This window comes from Coptis chinensis, unplaced genomic scaffold (genome assembly GCF_015680905.1).
Source record: "Coptis chinensis isolate HL-2020 unplaced genomic scaffold, ASM1568090v1 utg1700_pilon_pilon, whole genome shotgun sequence".
Lineage (NCBI taxonomy): Eukaryota > Viridiplantae > Streptophyta > Magnoliopsida > Ranunculales > Ranunculaceae > Coptis > Coptis chinensis.
Window position 1 is genome coordinate 72,265 of NW_028238111.1, and position 27,219 is coordinate 99,483.

Consider the following 27,219-nt stretch of genomic DNA (forward strand, 5'->3'; position numbering starts at 1 on the left):
TGTGACAATTTGTTTCTGTATTCCGCTATTCCTGCTTCGGATGATGTTGACAAAATGGATGTTGACAAAATGGATACTTTGTATTACAAGATGTGTAAATTTCTCAGCAACTGTTTTCTTACATATGTATAAAATGCCTCCTACACTATAAATTAGAGAACGCAAATGTGTGCAAAATCCTAGACAGGACCGTTCTTGGTTGATAATGTGTTATCATCACTTTCGAACTTGAAACTAATCATTCTCAATGCCTCCTTGAATTTGAAGGGAAATGCGTTTCCCTGTTATCATCACTTTCTTCCTGCAAACAGCTAGGGCCCCAAAATCTAATCTTTACAACCAAGCAACGGTGAGGGAACATCATTTTGGATCTGGCTGTGAAAGAGCACAACTGACACTTGATTAATAACCATCACAGAAAGTAGAATAAGTACCACATGAGATTGAAAACAGATAAGTTGCTGGAAAAATAAAGGGTATACAATTGTAGAAAATCAATGCCAGAAGGGCCCTTTGAGACTTGTGCTCTTTCAAAACTGATAAGCAGCAGGGAAAAAATGAAGTGCGTAAAAAATGAAAACAATAGCAGAAGGTGAAGGCCCCTCGAGACCTGGTCAGTACCTGCGTAAATGACTTAAATCTTGAAGATGCATGCATTGCAGCAAGAAAATGCCATATTAGAATTAATTTGAAATTGCTGAAACTGATCCTCACCATTTGATTTCTTTGCCTTGTAGTGCTGCCTGACAAGCAAGTTCATGAATTCGGTCATAGTTTCTTTTTCTCATGGCGTCTTTCTCAAATATAGCATCGGACAAGAGCACTGCTGATGCACCTCCATGGATGTATGCACCTATTGAGTCTGGATCATGCAAACCAAATAATTCAAACACAAGGAACTTAGACCAGATTTAGTATATTAGATAATCCATCACCAACTTCCGACATGAACTGTCATGCAGAAAGAAGCCTAATTTCGCAATGCTTCATTCAGAAAGAAAGAAATGGAAAGAATTAAATGATAAGATCTAGAAATGAGAAAACCTAAAAGCTCAAACAACTAACCTAGTGTTATGCCTTGGGAAGCAACCATCGGAATATGGGAAAATGATTTCTTAAGTGCCGTTATATATTGTACACCACCTAATACTGAAACAGGATAAACCTATATATAACATAAAGGTTTAGAATCCCATTAACTATGCATGTATGGGCATGGAAATGTTTCTTCCAAAATAAAAAATAAACGTAAGAAAGTGCTCCAATCAGGATGTTAAACTTTATTTGAATAGTGTAATCATAATATTCAGAGTAGAAATTCAGCAGGAATAAGAAGGGAAAAGATAATAAAATCTACATATACGTCAGAATGAAAATTGCAATGGTGTGTTCAAATTGGTGCCGAAGGGCAAAAGTTTATCAGTGTGAGCGAGCTTACCTTCACAACTTGTGCACCAGCGTTATGTGCATTCAATACCTGTTAATCATGGAAAGAACAAACACAGTCCAACTTAAAAAATGGAAGTAAGATTTTTTTTTGGGGGGGGGGGGAGTTTCCTAGAAGTGTAAGATTTCCTTTCCAAGAAAAAAGGTTACAAAACAAACAAGGCAGGTAGAAGTTCTTACTTCTGTTGGTGTCATTACTCCAGGGATATAGAGAACTTCACCTATATCATCCAGAATATCCTGATCTCACAGAGCTTAATTAGAGAAAAATTTGACTCAAGAAGAAAAGTCAGACAGCTTAAACCAAGTTCCATAAAATGTTTACAGATTAACATACTTTGACCATAGCAGGACTCATTAGGAACCTTGCCCCTGCCTTAATGGCACTTTTAGCATCCATATCGTTCAAAACTGTTCCAACCTGCAGCATCCGCTGTTACTTCAATCAGAACATGTAAATGAGCCAAATATAATAATATATACTATTTCTGTTTTTGAAAATAATTACTCCTAGGACAGACGAAGGATATTGCTGAACCAGCCCTTGTAACACCTGCATAGAGGAGAGGTAAAAGCACATGACCACTCAAGCTGATAGCAAATGATAACCGGACAGTTAATGAAATCAAGTGTTTAAAAGTACCTCAAACACATCCGGGGTGGTCATTGTTATCTCCAGCTACACATTGAAAAGGATAATAAACATAAAAATCAGCTACTAGCAACACCATGGAGGATTCAATTACCAAAGAGAAGAAGCAACTTCAAGAGGCGACTCACAACAGCTATGCCTCCATTTAGTGCAGCTCTTGCAGCTTCCATTGCCAGCTCCCCGCTAAATACAAGAGTAGAATGGAAGAAATAAGTGAGATTGCATTTATTGGATAAGGCATGAATGTAATCAAGTATTTATTATCATGCATGATTAAGGCAGAAGGGACCTTGTAAAGTAGTAGAACATGGAGAAAGAGCAAGACCTTTGGGCGCGAAGACAAGCGATGACACCAGAGCTTTGGATTGCAGCAAGAGTTGATGCTTGATCAGGAGAGGGAGAAGGTTTGAGCTGATGAGAAGAACAGCACAAACTGCTGATAAAAGGTGAGAGTGGGAGTGGTTGTGCGCGCGAGAAGAAGCTCGAACTCGCACTGCCTAACCCCATCATCGTTTTGGTGTTCTCTTTCTTATAAGAGAAATTTATCTATCTGTTACAAGTTACAACATCTTCTAAGGCTACTTTGAGCCCGTGAGTAAAATGGGGATAATCAGAATAACAACTCTCCAATGTTAATTTTGTAAGACCAAATGGTAGTCTTCCAAGCTACCTCATTATCTGGTTACTCCTTCCTTAGCTACCATTTCCCAATACAAGGAATGTTGTTAATGGGAATAATGGGCAATTAAAATATTTTGTTTCTGTTTATGGGCATTATGTAGAGTATCTAACAGCTTACAATCTTCTATATCCAACTTCAGGGCATCCATTGAACATTGAAACAAATTAGTCAGTCCGACAGACTATTACAAGCACGCACAAGTAAAATAAAAAACCAAATGACCAAAATATATCACATATCCACAGCCACACGTTTATTCAAATGTGACGGCAACCTTGGTGTAGCTACAGCTTGTAATGGTGTCCTCATGTATGTGACCAAACCAGGATTCTCTGACATGTCGATTTCTTCCGCTTTGATCCCTTCAGATGGAGTCCAACGAAAATGGTGCAATAAGTGACCCAACATGGATGTCACCAAATTGATTCCTAGTTGTGCACCAGGACAGACCCGTCTTCCAGCACCGAATGGTAGTAGTCGAAAATCATGACCCTTCATATCTACATCCTCCTCCAGGAAGCGTTCTGGTCGAAATTCTAATGGTTCTTTCCATACAGCTGGATCACGGGCAACAGCCCATACATTTACGTGCACATTAGACCCCTTTGGGATGTCATAGCCACCAACTTTTACACTGGCACTGGCCTTGTGGGGGAGCATAAGCGGAGTTGGGGGATGCAACCTCAATGCCTCCTTGGCAACATTCTGTAGGTACGGAAGGCTTGAGAAGTCGGTCTCTGCCAAAATACGTTCTAAGCCAATCACACGGTCAAGTTCCTCCTGGGCTTTTTCTTGCACCCTAGGATTTTTAATCAGTTCGGCCATGGCCCATTCAACTGATATGGCGGTTGTGTCCATGCCAGCAGTGATCATATCCTGCACAAATGGGAAATATCCACCATCTTTAGCACAACTACATTTGCCAATTTTTCCATGTTTGAGCATTTGATCAATGCCTAAATGTGGTACATCTACAAGCATTGCTCGTCCTTCATTGGTGAGGTAAAGTCTATGGTCTCATTTTTTTTGATAAACATGGCCTAGGTAACCTTAGAGTGTGATTTTCAGATTGTACCACCTCATCCGTAGTAAATGAAGTGTATGTGCAAGCATCTAGTACTCTAGGAGTGCATTTATTATGTCTCTCCTATATTTTACATTCATAACATTAATATGCTGGTAGGTCCGTCGAACCCCCCTCCTCTAGAGGCTGCACTAAAATGGGATGGTGCTGAGGTGGTGGTGGAAAATAAGTGTTTCTCAATAGCTTTTCATAGCTGAATTGCCATCAAAAGAACAATAAGAAACTTGAGAGGAAACGAAACTAACCCATAGAAGACCGATAATGGTATCATCGCTAAGATCGTATTTCTCCTGGAGAGTGAGCAATGCATCGACAAAGTGTTGCTTAGCACCCCCACTTTTTGACGGGCAAGTGTGTGTTCTTCCATAATGGCTCTGGTAAGACGGTCCCTACGTGCCCCATGCTTGGCAAAGGCCTCCTCCTCCAATGGAAACATCCAACGGAGCCATGGAATGTGTTCAGCCATTGCAAGCGATGCACCAAGCTTTAACCCATTGGCTACAATTGCCTTGAACTCCACTCCTTGTTCATCCATGACACCTTCTGAATTAACAAAGCGCTTACCAAAGGCAAGCCTTGTTATGTTGTTGAATGCTACTGTACTCAAGTAATTTTTCACGACTAAGCTCTTTCCATAGTTTTCTACACAAACAATAAGCATTGTGAGTACAACTAGGAAGAAATGAAGTAAGCACTAAATGCTTGTATTTTGAAATTAATTGAAGATGATGGTCATCAGATCGATGTATGTCATTTAGGTAAGGCAGAACTTTATGAGTTTCATCCATATCAGTAATCCATGCTTAGTGATATTTAATTACATTTTTCATTTTTCCGGTTGACATATCACAAATCATCCCTTGTCTTGATCTTCAAATAGGTAACATTCTGCTTCAATCCACTACCACCAATCATAGTGAAATATCACTCACAAATGTCTAATAGGCAATATTTGCATAAGCACATACCCGCCCTGATAATTCGCTATGCGCCTATGTCATGATGAAAAGTTGGATGCACTCCGCTTTACATAAAGACACATTTCTGTTGGGCTTAGTTTAAAAATCTCAAGAAAAATAGAGTTATACTGTTATTTATTTGATTATACTGTGGCATGGCATGTATCCAACTAAAAACAGACTAAATAAGTTGCGACTAAGGAAAGTGTGTCATGAATCATGATTGTTGGCCAAACGGCATACCATTAGGCAGGGGGCTTAAATGCAGTGGATTCTTGTTCAACCAAAATAAGTATAAATTTATGGAGCATTATGATTAATAATAATGGGGAGAGAATGAGATGAAGAAGTACCTGGTTTGGTGCAATGGTTGAAGATGGATTCAACCATAGCGGTGACTTCATCTTCTCTAATGGGCCTAAGGGACTCGATTCTCTTAGGAGAAAAGAGCTCAAGAGTGCAAACCTTCCTAACCTTGACATAGTGAGGCCCATAATCCGCCCATATAAGGTCCGTACCATCTCTACTGAATTTAGCAGCTGATCTACTTCTATGCCTGTCCGCCAACTGCTGATCATTCTCCTTCAACACTTCCTTTGCCAACTCTGAATTCGACACCACCACGTTCAATATCGACCCAAACCACACCGACATGATTGGGCCGTATGTTTGAGCCCACTCGGCAAAGCACCGGAATCGCACCGGTTTGATGTCGTATAAGTTTCCTACTATGGGCCATGGACGGGGTCCTGGTGGGAGCTTGAACCTCAGACGTTGATACAGCTTGTAAGCAACAAAGAAGAGGATCAAAATGAGGCCAGAGCCCACTGATACAGATACAGCCATTCAGAGTGTCTGGTGTACTAGTACCCTTTTAGAAGCTAGCTAAATATAAGTTTGATGAATATATGGCAGTAGTGCGGTTGGTGGAGGAGCTTTTGTTCTGCTGCAAACCGGCTTATTGATTGTTTTTTTTTTTTAAATTTTTCCTTGGGTTGGTGGGAGGGAGATGCGACTTCATTGACTTTCAGGATTTACACTGCACCAATTTTGAGAGCATTCTCAATGTAAGTCACTCTTATTCACTTATTCATCTTTAGGGTAGACTCAATTTCCCCTATTTTCCACCGTTTTGGTGAAAAATAAAGTGAAGCTGCCCAATATAAATGTGACTATTAATCTCGGACGGAATGTTTGATTCTGTTTGAATGTAAAAATCGAAAAAATGCGCCAGACAGAATGAAACATCCCGTCTGAAGTTAAAAAAAAAAAAAATCGAAAAAACACATTAGACGAAAGGTCCAAAAAAAAAAACCGACAAAATTTAAAAAACACGAGACGGAATAAAACATTCCGTTTGAAGCTCACAACTACTATCTCGGTTGGAAAGTTTCACTATTATTTTGACTTGGGAAAATAGTCACTCCCCATAGTCACTCTTGCATTGGGCAAAGGATTTTTAATATTTGGGGGTGAAAATTCTCAATTCCCCTCATATTGACTTGCATTTGGAATGCTCTCACAATTATTTTTTTTACCACACAAGTGGTCAGAATCCAATATGGACAGATTAAAGATTCTTCTCTTCTCTTAACCAATAGAAACAGAGGGGATGGTGTGGAAAGCCGAAAAGCTTACAACATACAGATCCATGGTTGTGGTTGCCATACTAAAATATATTTATATTGCTACAACGACACAGAATCACGCCTCTCTCAGTCATTCTTTTACTATTTAGCACAAGAATTTGACGGGGGCCCTGTTGGGCTGGTGACTTAGGTATTAGTTAAGAATCCAAGTTTGGTGAGCTGGGTTCCATCTGAAGTTGGTGAGGGATTAGGTGGGCACTCAACAAGATTTTTTTTTGAGTGGATAAAGGCAACTCAACAAGTCAACACAGGCTTACTATGAGGTCCGCACGATAAGCTTGATAAAGGAAAAGAATAACAAACTGCTTCAACGGTTTGCCTGTCATCTGCATTGGTTGCTCACTTAATCTGTATGGTTGCAAGAGACCTTATAGAGAAGTAACTAAAACGAGCACTAATCCAACCACAAAATTCCTAACCAGCTGAACTTCGTTAGTCTCTTGATCAAACATCCGATACTGTGCAAGGCTCAAAACCTGTTTTTATTCAACGATTTTTAAAGAACCAAACTCGGCTATCTGACACAAAAAACGGAATTCCACGAAGGACAAACCAAAAACAGATGCAGAGATACTTGTAACACCATTTCTTTGTTAACATCTCTCTAGTTAAAAGTTAAAACACAGACTGTGCATAAACACAATTCCTAATTCAGTATTTCACTTTGTGTTTCCTTAAACACATTGAAGGGAACTGGACCAGGTTAGACGCTAACAACGGTTTCTGCGTCTCCATTTGTTTGTCAGCATCTCCCTAGCTGAATAAAGTCACAAAACAAAGAGCTACCCCTAATGCAAGAACCTATTCAGTACGTATTCCACTATGTGTGTCCTAAACACAGTCAAAGAACCTGGAATAGATTGGACACTAATAAAGGTTTCTGCAGAAAATGATATATTAAATTTTCTACTATTCAATATTCAAACCACAGTATGGTAAAAGACTCTAGAATAATCTCAATTTAACAAATATCAAGAGGAACAAGCAAGTTGCTGCTACAGCTCCGATATTTCGCACCCAATCACTCAATAGCTTAGAGCTGAGGACCAATCCTGGCATTCGACATTGTCTAATGTGAGTAATGTCCCAGTGAATTTGATCGTAACTCATCAACCAAAAGTTTGGTTGTTATGCAGTACTTGATTAATGAATTAGATCATATATACAACAGACTAGAAACACACAGTATCTCTTTAGGGTAAATTTAGAAGAAAGAGGTGTCACATTGTCAAGAATTTCCCTAGAGTAAGCAATCAGACTCACAGATTTAAGCACCTACATTCTAAGTGTGGATGCAAATATGGCTCGATGCTGAAAAAGTGGCATTCAGATAAAATGAGAAGAAGATACTACTCCATTTAGGTTTGACTAGATTTGAGTTTTTCCTGCCTTTAATAAACAAAAAACGGGTCACAATCAGTTTACACACAGCTTTTCCTCATAGCGACCTCCAAAACCTTACAAGGATTAAACAGAAAAAATTATGGGGGAAAAGAATCCAGGACAGATAATTAGAGATTTACATGCTTGAGTAAACTGCAGAAGTAGGAAGTACAACAAAAGAAAAAAGACCTAAAAAAACATAAAAGCAACAGAGAGTAAACTAGACAAACCGGAAAAGCTTATGTCTGGATGCATTCAAGCCTTCAATGCTGAAATTGCGACCAAGTCAAGCTCATGGCCATGCACCCTTAGACGATATATGCAAGTGTGAGGGGCTCCATGGTTGGAGTTGAAATCAAGCCTGACCATATCGACGATTCTTGAATCTTTTGACTCCACACTGAAAGTCTGAGCATTGCTTCTCTCAAGGTCATAAGTGAATTCTGCCAACAGAAACTGATCATCGGCCTGGCTTGAGTGCACAGAATCTTCACGTCGAAGCCATCCAGTGATACGACAGTCTTTTGGAGCACTAGATCTGTCGTAGGCTACACTCTGCAAAGATATCAACACATGATGATGAGAAGCACCATATATAGCAGCAAAATAGAAACATAAGACAAAACAATATACCAACTCTCAGGAACAGAACAGTCGCCAAATTTCTATGAGTGATAGCATACGGAATTTGTGGCATAATTTCATTTTAAGAATTTCTTGAGAGAAGCACATATATAACGTATATGGACAGTCCTTTATAACAAACTTTCGTAGCGTGTGCATGTTGGGGAAGGGAGGAATACCCACTTCTATGCTGTTGTGGCAATCTTACTGTCATTATGTGTGTGTGTGTGTGGCATCGTGCTGTGATAGTCCGTTTTGTCAGAATAAAATTAAGTATTCACGGATGTAATGGGAAGACTTTAAGAGTTAATCCTAGTCCTTAAGAAATCATATGTTTAAGTTTTTATTTCTTTTCTCTTTCTTCCACTTTAACAAGCCATCATATTGCTATGAAAAAGACAAGAGAGATAAGAGCCTCAGTACAGAAGCACAAAAGAGAGCCTCAGGTAAGGACTGGCTCTAATAACCTTGTTCCCGATAATAAACAGACTCTGAAAATAGATTCCTTTTCTCAATGGCTACTAACCAGGTTCCACAAGACTCTGACAATTGATTCCCTTTTATCAATGGTTGAAAGTGTAAACAACCAGAGAATGCCTGGGGCATTTAACCAGGTTTCACCAGCCAAATTTAACAAATCATATAGATAACATCATTAGGTTAAGAGTCTATATAACACTAAATGACACATAGTCCTGGAATACGTTAAAAAGGCGAAGTAGGTCAGGTCTACAATCACTATATGATGATAGTTGATGGAGCAAAAAAATTCAAACAATTTTCACCATCACAAAAGATATCACAGATTGAACTTACAATAAGGTAGCATTTACTAAAAGCCTCCCATACTCATCTACTTTGCTTTCTAACTCTTTAGAGTGATAAATAACAAATTCAGGAAATAAGTCACAGCCTCATCACCAATCACACATTTCTGTTTAACAAAAGATCCTATGAGATGGAGGCTTCTTACATGTAATAGATGATCACAGAGACCGTCTCTTTTTCAAGCCTTACCCCAAGATCCAAAAGAAACTTGCTTCTCTCTTGTGCATATTCCAAACTATGCTATCAATATCGGCGATTAATCGCATATCGCTTGGAGCACGATTAGTTTTTCACCGATTTTTTAAATTTTCTCATTGACCCAATTAATTGGCCGAGATGACCGATTTCTCACCAAACCGAGAAAACAAATCACTGAAAATATCGGTCCCCCACAAAAAAAAAGACGGAAAATTAACAAATTGGATTATTAAACCAGATTAACAATAAAATAACGTAATCAACACACAAAGCTAAGAGCTTATTTATTTTCTCCTCCTTAACGAAAGTTAAATATACAAACTTTTGTATTATCTCTCTAAATATATTCTCTCTTCTCTCACCCATGATTCCTTTAAATATTTAACATAATTGTTGTGTTTGACATCTCCGTAGTACTCTAAGATTGAGTTGGTTGGATGTGATTATGAGAATTTGATATTTTTTGTTACATCTTAGATAACTATTTAGAAATTTTTAGTATAATTGTATTATTATAAATTTTTAAAAGGTCAGATATATACATCCGATTAAATTGCCAATTAATCGGTCCGAATGTCCGATTAACTCCAAAAACCGATTTTAACTGCTTAGATTCCAAATATAATTTCTCATCATCCCCTTCTATAAGTGGAGGATCCTACTACTCACGTCACTTTCTATTCCTTCAAAATTATAAATAACTAAACAGATTCAACAAAATCAGGACAAATATGTGAAATGCATTTCTAAATACTAACAAATAACCGTAACATGGCATATATGGGCACTGGTATGAGCGTTTCTTGAGAAACAGAACACGACTGCTCAGTTGCTTCGGTGTTTCCTTAACTCACCATGGTTTTGTCACGTATTTTGTCAATTGAGTTACCTAAATAATACACTCTAAAAAATCTCACTACAACAAAAACTTAGCAACTTTGGATTTTCTATTATACTTTTGACACCTAGCAAATATGAGTTGATTATGCAAAGTGTTAACACTTTTAATCCCTAAGATCTAAAACACCAGCATGGCTACAAGTATCTCCAACAGAAGATATGCATTAATGATAACTTTCATAAACCAAGTGCCAAATTCTTTTTGATCATCATCGTCACTTTCAGTATAATTAAAAAATAAAAAATTGCAATTGTTTTCTGTAGTGAGATGGCTGGTGTAATTTTTAAGGAATTCAATTTAAAAACTACAGAGAGTTTCAGAAAAACAAACTTGGTTATATTAAAACAAACAAAATCCATTCTAAATTATAAGAGATGTTTTCATCAACTATAAGCGCAACGAATACATAAAAATATTTATCATATGATTGCATAGTAATCATCATAATGACAGTAAAAACAAAAATTTCATTAAGAAATGAAAGTAGGCCAAGAAGGTGTACAATTACGAATATATATATAGAACAGAAAGAAATGCAACCATACAAGCCGTGATCTATTATGAGCATAGGAGGACGGAGACAACTAAACAAACCACTTTTCAAGTGTAAACATTTTCTTAGAATTCTATTAAATCCATTACAAAAGCAATGACCGCGCTGTAAGTAAGATTGTAGATGTACCCAGCATGGTAAATTGGAAAGTTTTCATTACCTTCGAACCATAGTTCCTTAAACGTATGCAATCAAAGGTGAACGGTGCAATGAACAAACAATTTTAAAGTGCGGAATTGTTTTTTGCTCAATATAGTCATACTGTTGATCTCTTAACCCCCGCCCCCTCTATATGATTTTGGTCACAGAACAAGTAAAACATGGATTCTCATTTTTTGCATTTATAGCAAAACTATAAATGCCACATCCAACTACCTCTGAACTTTACTGAATATAGTGGAATACGTTGCTTACCATAAACAGGACTACCTCAGAAACTTATAGAACTACCAACAAGATTCATAAACCCTAAATACAAAAGGAGGGAAAGAAAATAACCTTTGCAACGTGTTCCAACGTAAAAGCATCTGGTACGATGGGTTGCCTGAGCCTGATCACCACAAAACCATTGCTCCCTTTGAGGGCAAAACAATGACCAGGTTCTCCAAAACTGGGCTGGAGCATCTTCTGGGCAGCAGTCTCGGTAGTTTGTCTCCTCACCGAGTTAAACCAATAACCATTACTCATATGACTGTGTGTCTCCGAATAGGAAACGACCCTTGCCCCACCAGAAGCCAAAGCATAGTCAACCCTGGCAAGGCCATCGGCTGCGTGCCTTTCTATCTCCTTTTCAACAATCTCCCTCGCAACAGCCCTAATCTCATCCAAGCTCAAATGATTTCCATGGGAACTTTTTGCCCTATCTTTAAATTCGTCAGAGAATTGCTGGAGATCGTCTTTGGTCAAGAACTTGTAAGACCTGAATTCACTGAAAGATTTTTCCAAACCACCAGTCCTGGCCTCCAATTTCTTGAGCCCACTCTCCAAAACATGGTCAAATTTCTCAATAAAGTCCCTCCTGACACTGCCAACCTCAGTCTCAATCTTCTGATCAACAACTTCCAACTGAACCTGCATCATTTTAGTGGTTTTCTTTAACAGAGAATCGACCTCGGCAATTCGGCCTTCGAAATCAGAAACCCCAGCAGATGACAGAGTAGTAGTAGTAGTAGTAGTTGTAGAGGCATCAATAGTCAATTTGCGAATCAACTGGACTAATCCTAAAAGTATAAGAAGAAGCAAGAAATTCTTACTTAAGACACTGAGAACAATCTGCCACCTGGGCTTCTCCGGTGGTTTGGAAACAGCCTTGCGAGTGCGGCGAGGGGAAGCGGTGGAAGTGACGAGCCCCCCTATTTTCTTGTTGTTGTTGTTGTTGTTGATTTGTAAGGCTGAGGGTGGTTTGTCAACAAGTGATGTTGAATGGCTTCGATCACTGGACTGTTGTTGTTCTTGTTGAGAAGAGACCATTATTTCCACGTTGGATGTTTTCTTTTCGGAGACGACCACATTTCTCTTTCTTGTACCCATTGTCAGTGATGCGGTGGCGCTGTTTGGATTTGCCGCAGCCACTGCGACCGTCGAAGCAGACATTTTCTTCAATCTTTGTTATTGCTTTAAACCCTAAACGATTGATTGAACAACGTAAACCCTAGAAATACAAAATGATGGAATTCGAGCGCCAATCTGTTTTTTTTTTTGGGATTTCATGAAATGAAAACAAACAATCAAACTTACTGCTTTCCCTACTACTCCTTCTAACACGTGTTACCCTTCCCGAACTGCCACGTGCTTTTTGTTTTTTAACGGTTCGACCTATCAAAGTCCAGGGCCTGGATCGGGCCCCCAACCAGGCCCTTTATCATTGAAACAATTGGCCTTTGGGAATCTCATCATTAACCATGTGAAACTCTCAACTTTCATCTGGAAACATCTTTTTTTGTGTCTAGTAAAACTCATTTTTCTTCGTGTCATGTTATGGGTTAGGGGGGAAATTAAGAGATTACATCAACACACCATGTGGTGTTGGTGTAAGTGGGGAACCTTTGGGAGTATCCGTACAGATAGACGTTTGGACGCTTTCACATAATGTGTGGTGAGGGTTGTTGTCCTCGTTGTTCCTCGCATGCCAATCACTGTAAAGATAATACAATATATTAGATTTACATTCTATGTGCAAAGTATGTCATTATTTAACATGCGTATATTGTAGACTCTTTTTGCAGCATCCCATAATCTTCATGGTCGGTCCCCAAAATCCACATTTTAGTATCTATTATTATTTTCTTTTTGGAAGTGTAGTCACCGTATAATATAACCCTGCACTAGTCTTATTGGAAAATCATTTAGTAACTACCAACAAATACCAGACTTATCGAGTCGTGTTGTGGATCTTAGAAGTAATTAATCCAGACAAGATCAGGGTTCTTAATCTCCAAATTGAAGTAATTAAACTACACATATCCTATATGTTTTTCATATTAAATAGAAAAAAAAAGAAGAAGAACAAAACGAATTTTGTGTGTCTCACGCACGTATACTATAAAAAAAACAAAAAAAAAAATCTAAGCGATATATGGTAACCATGGGACAAGATGAAACTTGAAGCTGGGAGACGTATAACGTTTGCATGGAAGAGTACATTAACTGGAAGAATGGTGGATGGGGTTCGAGACCCATGCTTGGTGTTTCTTTTTGGTCTTTAGATCCACCTGGTAGGGGCCTTATCACAGAGAAGCTGACAACTTGGCATGAATAGAAGTATGATGTGGACAGATTTTATGTGTAGGCCGGTGAGAACATTATTTGCAAAAACACATATCACGGTTATTGATATGTCAATCCTTATTTCTCCGTGAGCAAAATGGTTAATGTTGACACTGTTCTAGTTTGATCCGACAAAAGGCATCCAACTCCAGGTTTATTCTTAGTTCATATATACATACTTGTTCAATCAGTGAAGAAAGTGAACAGCGTAAAAAAAAAAAAAAAACTAACTACATATACCACTAAGGGTAGAATTTGCTTGCAGTTGTCATAAGTTGTGGTCAGGAAGTTCTTTCACTTGGGCATATACAGAAAGAGGCTTGTTCAGAAAGATGGAAAGAATTACAGTCTCGAAACGACCTAGTTTAGAAGGCATGCACACTTCTCTTGCTTACTCTTCATTTCCACTTAAACACCAGCTCAGAGAGGCATCCTTCTCTACTTATCATCCTCCAGAACAACCAAAACCGTTGGTCCAACAAGTCATTGAAGAAGCAGAAATTAGCATCTTCGACGCAGAGAGATACTTCAACGAAGGGCAGGATCACAAGGAGAGCAATAAGGCCACATGCCACTCAAACGTTGATAGAGCTGTTGTGAAAAGCGACATCTCAACGATTCCCAGATACTCTTCGGTTTCATCTGTTGATGGTTATGCAAGGAATTACAGAAGTGGTTCTTTTAATGCAACTCCAACAGCTTCATCTGAAGCTAGTTGGAACAGTCAGTCAGGTTTGTTATCCAATCCTCCTGGTTCAATTGCAGTTTCTATGAGAAATCTTCGTCTAGATGGGAAAAAGAAGAACAACAAAGGGTCTCCAGGTAGATGGTTTTTTAGACGCAGATGTCCTTGTTCCGGTAAGAAATCCGTTCAAATTGAGGAGAAATGCTCTGAACCAAAGATCACCATACATTCCAATTGTAATTCCAGCGCTGCATTGAATCTCCACAGCAAACAGAGCTCCAAAACAGAGGAGGTTAGCGTGGATAAAGCACCCAGAGAGGAAGCAGAGGAGTTCGAGGATAAAGACTTGAGAAACGATAATGGAAGGCCAAAGATAATGAAATTGGTCACCGTCAGTTCTGAAGAAGAGGGCCAAGTACTCGTTGGTCATTCGGCTGATTCATATTCAACCGAAAACCATTTTCCCACTGAGATAGGTCATCGAGTAGTGACCTCTGGAAGACCCTTTGGTGATAGCGGAGGATTCTCTTTTCCGATTCTAAATCCTCCGCCGGCTGCTAGTTCCAGAAAACTGCACCAAGAGAGTGGGAAGCAAGTCATTAGTATTATTCTTGAAGATCCACCTAGGGAGTCGCTGGAAGTTTTTCGGCTGCCAGACGACTCGGTACTCCAAAGGAAGTCCATGGAACGGCGTGGCCAAATGTCGTTAGACAGAGACAACAACTTGAGGAGCTTCAATGCTTTAACTAGTCCTAAAGCCCGGAAACCAACACTGGTTGATGATGGCGATGATGACGGTGACATAACGAGTGATGCAAGTTCGGACTTATTTGAGATTGAAAGCTTCTCAACTCAATCGACAATGTACCCTATGTATCGTCGAAGAGATTCCCTTGACGAATTGTCAAGTTTCGAGGGAAGACGTTTCCTTGGTCGACGTAGTCTGGATGAGACGACAATTACAACTACACCATCAATAGCACCAACCGAGGGGTACGAACCAAGCGAAGCAAGCATTGATTGGAGTGTTACAACAGCAGAGGGTTTCAGTGTTGCAAACACGTCCATATCAGCATTGGATTACCAAGACATTCAGACTGATCATTCCAAGAAACTGGTAGTGCTCAATGGTACTAAAAGGAGGGGCAATGGAGGGCTATTAATGAGCTGTATATGCGAGAAGGCAATTAACGTCGGACCTCGCCCAGTTAGAAATGTGCCTGACCAAAATAATCACCAACGGTCTTGCGCTGGTGCACCATCGTTACCTGTTGAATCAGGTAGAATCCAGGCAGCAAGGTTAAGCACCATGCACATTCCAGTTTCAAGGTCGCATTCTGCTCGCATGTCTCGAGCCCTAACAACACACTGAGAAAGCACTACATTGTGCAACCATTAATTATACATGGCGTGCTGTTTACAAGGTATGGCAAGGACGTAAGGTTATACCGCTGGTGTAAACTGGTGAAAAGAAATACGCGTTTCATTTTCTTGGTTGGGTTTTGTCTAATAATAAGGGGACTCCTCTTAACATTCTCATTTCTTCTGTGTGTGCGTATTGTTTGGAGCTTGAATTAGGGTCATGGGCATATTTTCCAAGATTTCGCCGTTTACTTTATTTATTGGTACAATAATATAACATACAAGCCGCAGTGGTTTAATTTTACATCTCAACATGTATTGATGTATGTTCATGTGTTGTGAACTGATAGAAGAATTACACCATTGTAATTTTTTGTAGAAAAATTCGGGCACAGTGCCTCAAGACTTTCAAGAGTAAAGGGTATCCGACTCTGGTTTTATTTTCGAAGCTTACAATCTTACACTAACCATCTCCATTCTCCCCACGTCGGCTTCTCAAAAACCAATCGTAGCCTATCTGGCTTTAAATCCTACTTTTTGAAATGAAGTTGAGTTTCTTCGAACGGGAGCTATCAAGTATCAACAAAACACCGAAACTTCAGAAGTGATCCATTCCTATATTTTCTACAAGTTTGAGAACTCGCCATAACACACCCACTCAACGTCTCAACCTCTTCTAACACACTCAAATTTCGCGCAAACAGGTTATGGTTTTTGTCCTTCACAATCAAACACACATTTCTTTGAGGCCTAGGGATGGAACTCGGGCAGTTTGGGTCGGGTTGAGATATAACCCGAGTCCAACCCAAATTTCAAATGCTTTAAACCGAGTCGAGACCAAGTCCTAGTTGGTACTTAAATTTTCAGTCTTAACCCGACTAATTAGGGTTGGATCGGGTTGGTTAGATTTGTTTTGAAATTATGAGTAACAAAACTATGATTGGCAATGGATCGGTAAGAACCGATACCCGATCCGGTCCGAACCAATAAAAGTGGGTCTGAGACAGATAGTTAGCATATTGGACTGGTTCTGGGTCTTGAAAATCAGAACCGGACTCTTATTGGATTGCTTCTAGATTAAATATGTACCGAACCATTATGGGCTTGATCCAATTAAAATTTTAGTCTTATTCTTCCTAATTTTTCTCTACCATATATTTTTATTACCTTATGCAACATTACAATATTTAAAGTTCCAAAATAAGATATGCAAAATACATATGTAATATTACGATATTTTTTTACATAATAAAAATATGGTTTCTATCTAAACAAATATCCTCCCTTACAAATTTGGATTTTAAATTATTCATTATGCCTTTTGGATTTGCGTACTTTGTTTTTGTGTTTAGCAAAAAATTATTTAATATTTATATAACAAAAATTATGATCAAATTATAAAAAACTTCGGTTCACCGGGTTGAAATTGAGCTTATTGGTTCGGAACGGATCGGATTAGGAATCAAAAAAATGTTTTCGGTTCGGTTCTGGTTCTCTAATTTAAATATCTATTCGAGTCGGGTCTGGTTCTGGGTCTGTATTGTTGAAAAACGGATCAGTTTTGGATTTGCATATATCCGGACCAATCCAATCCATTGCTAGCCCTAAACAAAACACTGAAATTGAAATCTTCTAATGAAATCAAAGAGATTTGATTGTTTGAAAGTAAAACTAACTTTGTTGATTACATTATTCTCTCTAAAATAGAGATTTTCAATCTTATTTTTTACAAAAATAGAAAGAATGAAATATATACGTACATATATGCACACAGGCTTGGGTTTTTCAATTTTTTGATATTCTAACCCGAGCCCAACCCAAAATCGAGTTGGGTTTTGATCTAACATGTTAACCCAAGATTAACAAAAATCGGGTTTTAATTCATTGGGCTTAGGTTAACCCGACCCAAATTCCACCCTTAGTTTGAGCCAGTGTTCACGATTCCGAACGAATGTCCGAATTCCACTGGATATTTCAGTTTTTATAAAAAACAGAAAAAACAAAATAGGGTCGAAATATTGATGATTCCGAAATTAATTAAAATAGGTTGAAATATTATAAATTTCGGTTTTCCATATTTCCAATAATTTCAAAATCCCAAAAAACAGAAGTAACCAATTTTATCCTAATATTGTGCCAAATGGTACAATATTTGACATTGATCTTTCACCACGATGAAGATCCGATGACCAGTCTCTTTCCATTGATCATTGATGCGCCCCTAAATCTACAATGTGTTCTTCCTGCTCAACGATTACAAAATAACCACAAAAACTCGAGAAGAGATATTTTATTGATGTCCTACCGTCCAAAATCACCTCCTCATCAGTCATCACTGAGATTAATTTTCAAAAATAAATATAGTTCTTTTCGTAAAAAATACCCCATAGGGTGTGACCCTGGGAAAATAGAACCCACGGGTATTATTTTCCTACCAGCGAATCACATAAATACATGATAGATTTATTTATACTATTGTATCTGTATACACTTGTCCATAAAAAGCAGCAGAAATTGTTGACTTGAAATTTAAAGAATTAAATTTTAATGACATTTGTATCTTTACTAAATATCAGATTTTACATTCTAGATGCAGTATAGGAAGCTGTAAATAGAAGAAAACAATGAGAATAAAATTGGAAAAATAAAAATCCAACCGACCCAAACGGTACTGTTACCTGAGTTTTCTCTACAGAGCAAAGATTTATTTATTTTGTTGAGTGATAATAAGAACTTCGCTGATGGTCGGTTATCAGTTTGCCTTCCTAGTTGACACACTTTTTTATCTTTTCTTGCAAATCCTAAACAACACCTAACCCATTACACAGAAGACTATATATATATATATATATATGAGCCGTCTTGGTACTTTCCCACTCAACTGGCACCTTGATAAGAACACTTTGTTTTTTCTCTACTTTTCCTGTTAAATAATAATCCATGGTTGGTCCACACTCCACAAAACACTAGAGCTTTGTTCAAATCTGGCGTCTGAAGCTCTTGACTTTTGTGAGCTTCCAAAACTCTGGATATGTCATGGTGGGTCCTCTTACCTTTGTGAGCTTTCAAAATAATTAATAACCCCCTTCACAGTTCTTTTTAAGCACATGTTAATCAACATTTAATAATGATCTCAGCTTGTCATATTTGCCTCTTCTGTCATCTCTATCCATACTGTTGTTTACATGTTTAGGACCATTCGAAGTAGAGCAAAATCAGAAGTTATATTGAACAAAAAACGGAACAAAAACCTCTATGTGACTCCAGTCCAAGGAGCTATGACCAAAAAGTGGTCATGCCCAACGCATTTGTCAGGGCGACTTTGATTTTACCTCTTAACCCGAAAAAGAGTCTGTTACTCTGGTTAAGGTCCAAGCGTTTCAATGGTCTTTCATCATTATACATTTCTATTTCTCTCTTGCGACGAAGAGAAGTGTTAAAAGGCGCTAACACAGGACTATATGATTAAAGAACATGTCAACCAGTTATCTCCACAAGAATCACTCATTAAGTTCCTGTCTATAATAGATATAAGTATCTGAGTCTCAAATATTAACCATTTCAGTGATTTCAAATATTAAACATTTTTTTCTAATAATAACAGCACACAACACATGGTAAGAGGATTCTAATGGCAGAAATATAAACAGTAAGCAAGCCACAGAGATTGGGAGCAAAACAGATAGTATACCAACACCATAATACTGAAGAAGTTTAAATAGCTACACATGTTATTTTAACTATAACACAACGGTACATAGTTTTGCAACACCAAGCTGCCTACATAACCTTTTCAAGAGCAGGAACACATTAGATAAATCCATAAACACATCCAGTTACAAACCTGCAATGAAAGCTAATCCTAGAATTCCTAGCCTAGGAGTTTTAACAATCAAGATAAACAAGTCAACGATCAGCTTTAAGATCGATGGTTCACCCAACAACTACCACCAGGAAGACATTTCACCTGATCAGAGCAGAATAGTATATGAACATACCTCCTTCAAGATTATACTGACTGAGCTCCAGATGATCAGAACAGAATAGTATATGAACATACCACCTTCAAGGTTATACTGATTGAGCCCCAGACGGTTGTTCCTTTCTTCACAGAAACCATACTGAATTGTCCTGCTTCGGCATAGTTTCTGCTGTCCCTCTATGTAATACATCTGTAAAATCAACTGCTGACAAGTTGAACGGAGATCCGTATCTGAATTCAGCAGTAACATCACTGGGATTAGTTTCGATCAGTGGATCAAATGCCTTACAATGATCAAACTGAATTTCCTCTCTTGGGAATAATGCCTGGTTCATGGATCCATTGGTTTCTTCAAAGAGGTTAACCCCTATCACACCCCCATGGTCATAAAAATTGTTGTTATATTGAAGTTTTGGCTGCTGAGAACCGTTATTTTCTATAACCCCGAGATTTCCAGGGTTAGAGCCCTTGTTGCGCTGGAGATTAGTATCATAAAAGGACATAAGATCACTAATCATCTTTTGCCCATCTTCTGGAAGTCCAATTCCAGAAAGATTGAAGGATGGTGGGTTGGAGTTTGTTGATGCAGCCACCGGTTTGGATTGCGCAAACGGCAAAGAAAAGACTTGTGGTTTGTCTTCATTAATCTGAAAATTTGTTGACATTCCTGATCCCGAAGCGACAGTTCGCAAAGGACATGTTGACTGGTGATTGTTCCTTGACGATCTATCAAGAAATCCAAGGCGGTAATCACTGTATGGACATTGAGGATACTCACAGACATAGATCTTATGATCCATGACCATGTCCTGCTCCTCGAACGGTTTCCTCTTCCTTATAAAATCCATATTGCTAAGCTCACCTTTGATTGAAGAGGGCGGTGGCTGAACCAGTGGCCTCTCAGATGCCCCCATTCCAGAAGTAAACAAATTGATGTCCCTGGGTTTGCAATCCAACACCTCGACAGGATCATCTTCCACCCCTTCCACATCATACTCACTGCTTTCATTCATTGAAAACGATCCACTCCCCCCACCTGACGGTAATTGAAGACAGCTCTCAGGATGGAGCTTTCGAGACAAAGCTTCTTCCTGGTTAATGATGGCCAACCATGTTGCACTCTCCTTGGCTGTCATTTTATCCTGCAAGCACTTGGACTGCCTCACAAGCTTGCGGATCTTAGCTATGTCAGGGGACATATGCTTGATGACAGCCGTAAGGACGCTGACCTTCCATGCTTTCTTCAGATCATGAGGCTTCTTGTATGGCGGAGGGCCTTGATCTTTTGGCAAACCCAATTGCGGCCACCATTCTTCACTGCCAGTAGGCCACCAAGGCGGGGCAACACCCTTCTCCAAAGGAAATCGCCTTTGGGGTGGATCACAGTGCTGCATCAGAGCCGATAAGAGAGAACCAAGTGTAGTATCTTGAAGTTCTTGCAAGGTATGGGGGGTTGACGCCACAGAGTTACAGTCCTCATCCGTCCCTGGGATGGCATGATCCGCTTGGTACTTGGCAATCGCAGCGGGGCCATTGCGATCAAACCTGACTTTCTCCTTCCACCAAGCACGAAGGTTGTCGGACGCCCCGCTAACGGGCTTCCCTTTCTCAGGGATGATCCCATAGACAAACCCCTGAGCTTTACAGACCTCCATCATCTTCAACATGTACTTGAGGATCCCATCCTGTGCTCGTGACATCTTTTTCCTTCGAGCCTGTTCCTGAGACTGTCGCTGCTTAGCATTGTCGACCCCTTCCTTCCCCTTGTTCTGTTCCTTGAGTCGCCTCAAGAGCATACGGTCCTTCCACATCCTCCTCTCCAGCTCATCAACATCCATCTCGTCATCCGTATAGTCTTCCTCAACAGTCGCCTCTGGTTCAGTTTCCCGGGCCAGATCTACATCCCCAGAAGATGGAATGCTAGACATGAAATCCAGATTCCCGCAGAAGCCCATTTCTTCAAATATTCCCATCATCTTGAAACACCGCCGGTAATCAACAATTGAAAATCACGTAAAAAACAAAAATACAGACACCACCTTATTATTCCTGCAAACATAGAATTGAAGAACAATAATAACTCAGGAACAGTAAGAGTTGGCGATCAATTACACTTGTATACATGTATCTATAAAAAAAATAAAAATGAATACGTCGAATCTGAACATGGGAAGATTAAACAAAAGTAAAGAAAGACAAAATAATAATTATTATGAGTTGAGGAATAAAAGCACATGTTGATACTGTAGAAACTGAGAAGAATAATAATTAGAGATCTATGATGATGAAATAAATATGAAAACACAGAGAGAGTTAGTCAGAGAGTACATGTATGAGAAGAAGAAGATAAAAAGAAAGAAATGAAAGTTGTAATATGCATGGTTATCACTTACAAGAAGCCCTGAAGAACTAGTATGACCCAGACATCCTACGTCTTTCTATCTAGACTATACCAGTAGATAATCGCCCGCCTTCGCTGCTGCTGCTGCTGATCCCATTAAAGGACAAGAAAAGTCTTCTTTCTTTCTTCTTTCTTCTTTGTTTTTGTTTGGTGTAATAATAATAATATAAAGAATAATAATAAGCGAAAAGCCTCCCCTCCAACCAGAGAGGATCTAGTATGTGTGTGGGGGGTCGATCTAATCCTCTGACTCAAATCAAAATATGAAATACAGTCGGTAACTTTTGCCATTTTATGGGTCTATTTAACTCTGGTCAGGTTTCTTTATTAACCGCGGTCACTCCTCATAATGGCTGATCAAACTTTTACTCATTAATACCATTACTTAATTAACCTTCCTTAATTAATTTATAAACTTAAACATAAACAAATTTATTTTTACGCGGGTAGACAATGGCCTTGGAGGGAACAACATTTATGTCCTACACCATCGGAACCGCGTCCCCAACGTGCTATGCCTCCTCCGCCTTTGAATCTGGCATTTCAATTTACTGGTGTACCCTTTCATCTGCTCTACTATTTATTTTCAGACCACAAGCAATCAAGTTGACCCTTCTTCTGAAACCACACCCAGTTGCAACTTGCAAGTATATATATATTTCTTGTGTTGCAATTTAAATGTTTCGAAATACCAATTTGTTCGCAGCCACAGATTAAATGTATTTTTTAGCTTGTGTAACAGTGTAAGATTGTTAATTGCGTTCTATTGCATAAAGAATTGTCACGACTCACGAGTACATCTCAACTTTTTGTACAGTGGGAAGCATATGCATGCAATCTGTTCTTGGACACTTTGATAATTCATCAGAAAATTCACCAAAGACTGCGGGCGATAAATGCAAGCGCATTGCAACCCAACAAGTTAACAAGATCTTTACTAACAAGATCTTTACTCTCATATAAAATTATCGGCCGGTTCAATCAAGCACATGCTAACATTAAGAAAATGAAGAAGTGGAATACTAACCTAAATTAAACTATGGTGACAATTATTGTGTCCTTGCAATTAGACTCACACTCTTAGAATGTGCATCAATGCAATCAAATATCCAATTTGTATTAGATTGTTTGAGTCTTGGAGATCTGATCTGATAGTCTAAATGTATAATATATTAGCAAAACTAGTTTTGAAGCATTTTCCTTTGATTTTTGTTCGTAAAATTTGGGCAACCAAGACGATTTGCTTAAATCTCTGGGTCAAAATATAGAGTTTTATAGATTTCCATTCTTATTTTGAAACAAAATTAGATTTGCCCTCCCCCAAAATTCAATGAAATTAGATTTACCCTCCAAACTCACACACACCGGTAAAATTAGATTTACCCTCCAAACTCACACACACCGTAAAAAGTCTCTATTATTTTGAAATGAAATGTCTTAAATACCCCTGCATGTGTAAAATTACCTATATATCCCCTTTACTTCAAAGACCAAGTTGTTTTTTAAGAAAAAACAGAGCACACGTGTTAGCATTTTATTCACTCTAATCAACGTTCACAATTGCAAGACCAAAAATCTTTTACACACTGCAAGTATAACTAGAATAATTAGAGCATTTCTAGGTGGTGGTAGCATACTCTTCAAATTTGAATAATTTTTTTGAAATAGCTGGTCGCAAATTTCGATCAATTCTAAGGTGGTCGCAAATTCGATTACCAAAAAACAACCCATGCGACATTACCACTGTCGCGCGACAGTTGGAGTGTTGTACATGTACAATTCCAAAACAACCCACGCGACATTAGGAGTGACACGCAACAATATCACTGGTGCATGGTGTTGATCAAAGTAAAAAAAAAAAAAAAGGCGACATTTGCAATGGCGCGCGACATGACCAATGTCGCTCCGCATCCGCATCCAAATTGTCAAATTTGCGAACAAGCAGGTGATGCGACCGAATTTGAGGCCACCTAGAGATGGGATTCCGAAAAATTTCAAACTTTTTCTTCAAATATGAAGAAAAATACAGGTTATACTACCACCTAGAAATGCTCTTACACCTGAATTACACTACTTACTAACTTTTTATTTAGACTTGCACCTCAATATAAACCTATAATTAGATAAACACTCCCAATATTAATATTTTATTTAGACTTGTCCCCCTAATACAAACCTAGAACAAAATAAACACCCCCACGAGATAAAAAAGAAATTTCAGTGTGTGAGTTTTGGAGGGCAAGTTGAATTTTCCTAAATTTGGAGAGACAAGTCTAATGTCGTTTCAAAATAGAAATGTGGAGATCTATAAAACCCAAATCCCTAGACTAAATTGTATTTGTTTTTGGGATCTAAAATAAAAGCATATTTTGGAAGCAAACAATACTCGTTTCATTTTCTCTTTTGGCGTTTATTATGGGACATTTTCTGCAACAACGAGGAAAAGAAAAAGTAAAGTAAAATAAAATGAGAATACCATCAATGTTATTTTTAGTCTCCAAAACGAAAAAGGTATGCGATTGATTAAACGAGATCAGTGTGAATCCTGTGTATGTTTGGTCTATATCTAGGGGTCCACCAGCTAGATATCCATAGGCCAGATTTATTCATAAGCAGCAGGATTTGGTTGGGTGTTAAACTCAATTGCTATAAATCAATGGAGGCATAGTTTTGCGGATAACATAAATTCGGGGCGGTATTGCGACGCTTGGACTTTAGTGGGACAGTTATAATCATCATAATGACGAATGCTGATGGCCGTTGAGCCATTATGATGGAGTGTGCCTCTCGATCCAATTCACATTTATATACAAATGAAGTTCCTATTCATGTTCGATTCCTCTTCACTCCTACCTCTATATCTATATCTCTCTCAATGTGGTGTGGTGGAGTTAGAGCAATGGCTTCAACTTCAAGTGTTTTCCTGCTGGTGTTTCTTGTTATACTATGTGGTGTGTCCGCACAACCAGCAGCACCAGCACCAGAAGGTGGGTCAACAGCAGGAGCACCAGCTCCATCATTGGATTGCTTCAACAACTTACTAAACATGTCAGATTGCTTGACTTATGTTGAACTGGGTAGCAATCTGACGGCACCCGATAAAGGATGTTGTCCTTCTCTAGCTGGCCTAGTGGAGAGCAGTCCCATTTGCCTCTGTCAGCTTCTCGGCAGCTCTAATAGCTTTGGTGTCAAACTTGATGTCAGCAAGGCTCTCAATCTCCCCAAGGTTTGCCGTGTTACTACTCCTCCGGTCAGCTTATGCTCAGGTTAACCATTGACTTCTGTTTTCGGGACTTTTAATTAGAATTATCACTGCGCCGGTTATTTAAGCAGCAATTACTATGAGAAATTAGTGCTTGATAATTGTTATTGCAATGTAATATGATTAGAAAATCGATAGCTATATACAGTATAACGGTATTTGAAAATCCTGATTTTCAATTCTCATCTGTCTAAAATTCCCTACTACAACCCTCCCCTTTAGTAGGTTATACCGGGTACTACTAGCACTATGACCTCATGAATCTGTTATTTAGTTTACATAATGGATATAATTACCAAAAAGGTAAAAATAAAAATAAACTTATAGTTTGTCGTACCAGTTAACTTGGGTATCATCGTAAACTACAAGGTATATGTCGGTACAATGAATCTTTGTGTTAATTTTATAATTAGACTCTGATCTTACCAGCCCATTGTATATTTGACTGTTTCAATATCGCTTGTGCTAAAACCATCTCTAATTTATTTATAAATGCAGCGGTTGGCGTTCCTGTTAGTGTTCCCACCGCAAGTGAAGGGCCAACTATGCCTGGTAACTATCTTCGATCATAATCTTTTCTGGTTTTTCAAAGGAACACTTTGCCAGCATTAGCAGCATTAGATTTGAATGTATATATGTTAAGGTAGCTCATGTTGCTTGACTTACTCTCCTATATAGTTTAACATTTTTAATTAATTGTAAAAACAAGGTTAATGTGAAAGCATCATATCAATCTCCAGTTCGGCTTGCGCGCTTAACAGTTAACACCATCTATAAGCATTACCAGATCGGCGCTTGGCACTTCATTATACAGCATTTCATTATGGTCAATGATGAATGTAGTTTACCTGCATAAGCTGGTTTATTTACTAGTAAAATCCACACCATGTTTCTTATCTCTTGAGTAGTTAGCGACGTGATCGATCAGAAAAAAAACTTGCTAATAACCTTTTCACCACCATCCTGGTCTCTGTTTTGTACTTTAAGGTTTCTCAACATTAGAGATGATAGATAATAAAAAGCCTTTTGAAAAAAATATTGTAGGTCTTTCACCAGCAGGAGGGATGACCCCGTCACTCGCGCCAGAATTGAATGGTACACCAACCAATGGCGCTCCAAGCATTAACCGCTTTTCGCTAGTCATTTTTGTCAGCTTATCAAGTGCTGTAGGTGCCATTTTGTTACGAGTATGATGATAAGCATTTTATGTTGGAATCTTAGTTGCAAGCACGTCTCAATTTCTTCACCTGAGGTCTGATTTCTGATCCCACTCTAGTGTATGATCAATAACAAATCGAGGTTGATGTTATAGTTGCTTGTATGAAGAGTAGATCATTGTTTCTATGTCAAAAACTACATTTAATTTATTTCGAGTATGCACTTGTTTCGCAAGTAATCTACGCAAGTAATACTATGCATGTCCACTACACTCATAAGAAGCAATCTGAATGAGTAGCATAACTAAGGAATATGCTGTTACTGAGCACCATCTAAATCTAAGTGTACAAGGTGGATCTAGGAGAAGAGGAATACTATGAAACATTGAAACAGGTAAGCATCCATGTTTCCACGAGACCTGTTTTTGGTAAGAAAGAAAAATACAAATTAGATTTGTCATTTGTAGCGAAAAAAATATATAACCAACCGCATCTTTAGTTTACTCTTCAAGTCTTCAACTAATTCTAAGCGCAGGTATCAAACTTACAAACTCACAGTCGAAGGTGAAGCACCACTCTGTTAAAAAAAAATGACAAATGTACTGTCAATCCTGGGTTGAAACTTTCTTCTAAAAAGTTCCAGTG

General features: G+C 38.5%; 6 protein-coding genes across 8 annotated transcripts; 2 read left to right on the forward strand and 4 right to left on the reverse strand.

Annotated features, from left to right (window-relative positions):
• Positions 1-61: 61 nt before the first annotated feature.
• LOC147473869 (uncharacterized) lies at positions 62-2,742 on the reverse strand. 2 transcript variants are annotated; one of them, XM_086586950.1, is made up of 10 exons: positions 2,424-2,742; positions 2,227-2,281; positions 2,090-2,125; positions 1,955-1,999; positions 1,784-1,867; positions 1,627-1,686; positions 1,439-1,477; positions 1,066-1,165; positions 715-862; positions 62-375 (listed from the first exon to the last, which is right to left on the reverse strand). In XM_086586950.1, the coding sequence occupies exons 1-10, from the start codon at positions 2,606-2,608 to the stop codon at positions 327-329; spliced, it is 801 nt and encodes a 266-aa protein (XP_086443076.1). In that variant the 5' UTR covers positions 2,609-2,742; the 3' UTR covers positions 62-326. The 2 variants fall into 2 exon arrangements, with proteins under 2 accessions (XP_086443076.1, XP_086443075.1); XM_086586949.1 differs by having other exon boundaries at positions 1,784-1,879; positions 2,424-2,716.
• Positions 2,743-2,901: 159 nt separating this feature from the next.
• Positions 2,902-5,775, reverse strand: LOC147473870 (cytochrome P450 98A2-like). Its single transcript, XM_086586945.1, is given in 4 exon segments — positions 2,902-3,656; positions 4,110-4,201; positions 4,204-4,506; positions 5,177-5,775. Coding segments are annotated over 4 exon segments (1,533 nt in total). The 5' UTR covers positions 5,670-5,775; the 3' UTR covers positions 2,902-3,011.
• Positions 5,776-7,808: 2,033 nt separating this feature from the next.
• Positions 7,809-12,725, reverse strand: LOC147473871 (SUN domain-containing protein 1-like). Its single transcript, XM_086586946.1, has 2 exons — positions 11,458-12,725; positions 7,809-8,410 (listed from the first exon to the last, which is right to left on the reverse strand). Exons 1-2 carry the CDS (start codon positions 12,550-12,552, stop codon positions 8,111-8,113), a joined length of 1,395 nt encoding a protein of 464 aa, XP_086443072.1. The 5' UTR covers positions 12,553-12,725; the 3' UTR covers positions 7,809-8,110.
• An 843-nt stretch (positions 12,726-13,568) lies between these two features.
• PKS4 (phytochrome kinase substrate 4) lies at positions 13,569-16,076 on the forward strand. The gene has a single exon (XM_086586944.1). The coding sequence runs from the start codon at positions 14,058-14,060 to the stop codon at positions 15,780-15,782; it is 1,725 nt and encodes a 574-aa protein (XP_086443070.1). The 5' UTR covers positions 13,569-14,057; the 3' UTR covers positions 15,783-16,076.
• Positions 16,077-19,439: 3,363 nt separating this feature from the next.
• Positions 19,440-22,538, reverse strand: LOC147473873 (ETHYLENE INSENSITIVE 3-like 1 protein). Of its 2 annotated transcripts, none has more exons than XM_086586941.1 (2): positions 22,148-22,538; positions 19,440-21,803 (listed from the first exon to the last, which is right to left on the reverse strand). In XM_086586941.1, the coding sequence occupies exon 2, from the start codon at positions 21,728-21,730 to the stop codon at positions 19,880-19,882; it is 1,851 nt and encodes a 616-aa protein (XP_086443067.1). In that variant the 5' UTR covers positions 21,731-21,803; positions 22,148-22,538; the 3' UTR covers positions 19,440-19,879. The 2 variants fall into 2 exon arrangements, with proteins under 2 accessions (XP_086443067.1, XP_086443069.1); XM_086586943.1 differs by having other exon boundaries at positions 22,083-22,157.
• Positions 22,539-24,779: 2,241 nt separating this feature from the next.
• On the forward strand, positions 24,780-26,813 carry LOC147473874 (non-specific lipid transfer protein GPI-anchored 12-like). Its single transcript, XM_086586952.1, has 3 exons — positions 24,780-25,421; positions 25,916-25,969; positions 26,462-26,813. The coding sequence occupies exons 1-3, from the start codon at positions 24,926-24,928 to the stop codon at positions 26,608-26,610; spliced, it is 699 nt and encodes a 232-aa protein (XP_086443078.1). The 5' UTR covers positions 24,780-24,925; the 3' UTR covers positions 26,611-26,813.
• Positions 26,814-27,219: the final 406 nt, after the last annotated feature.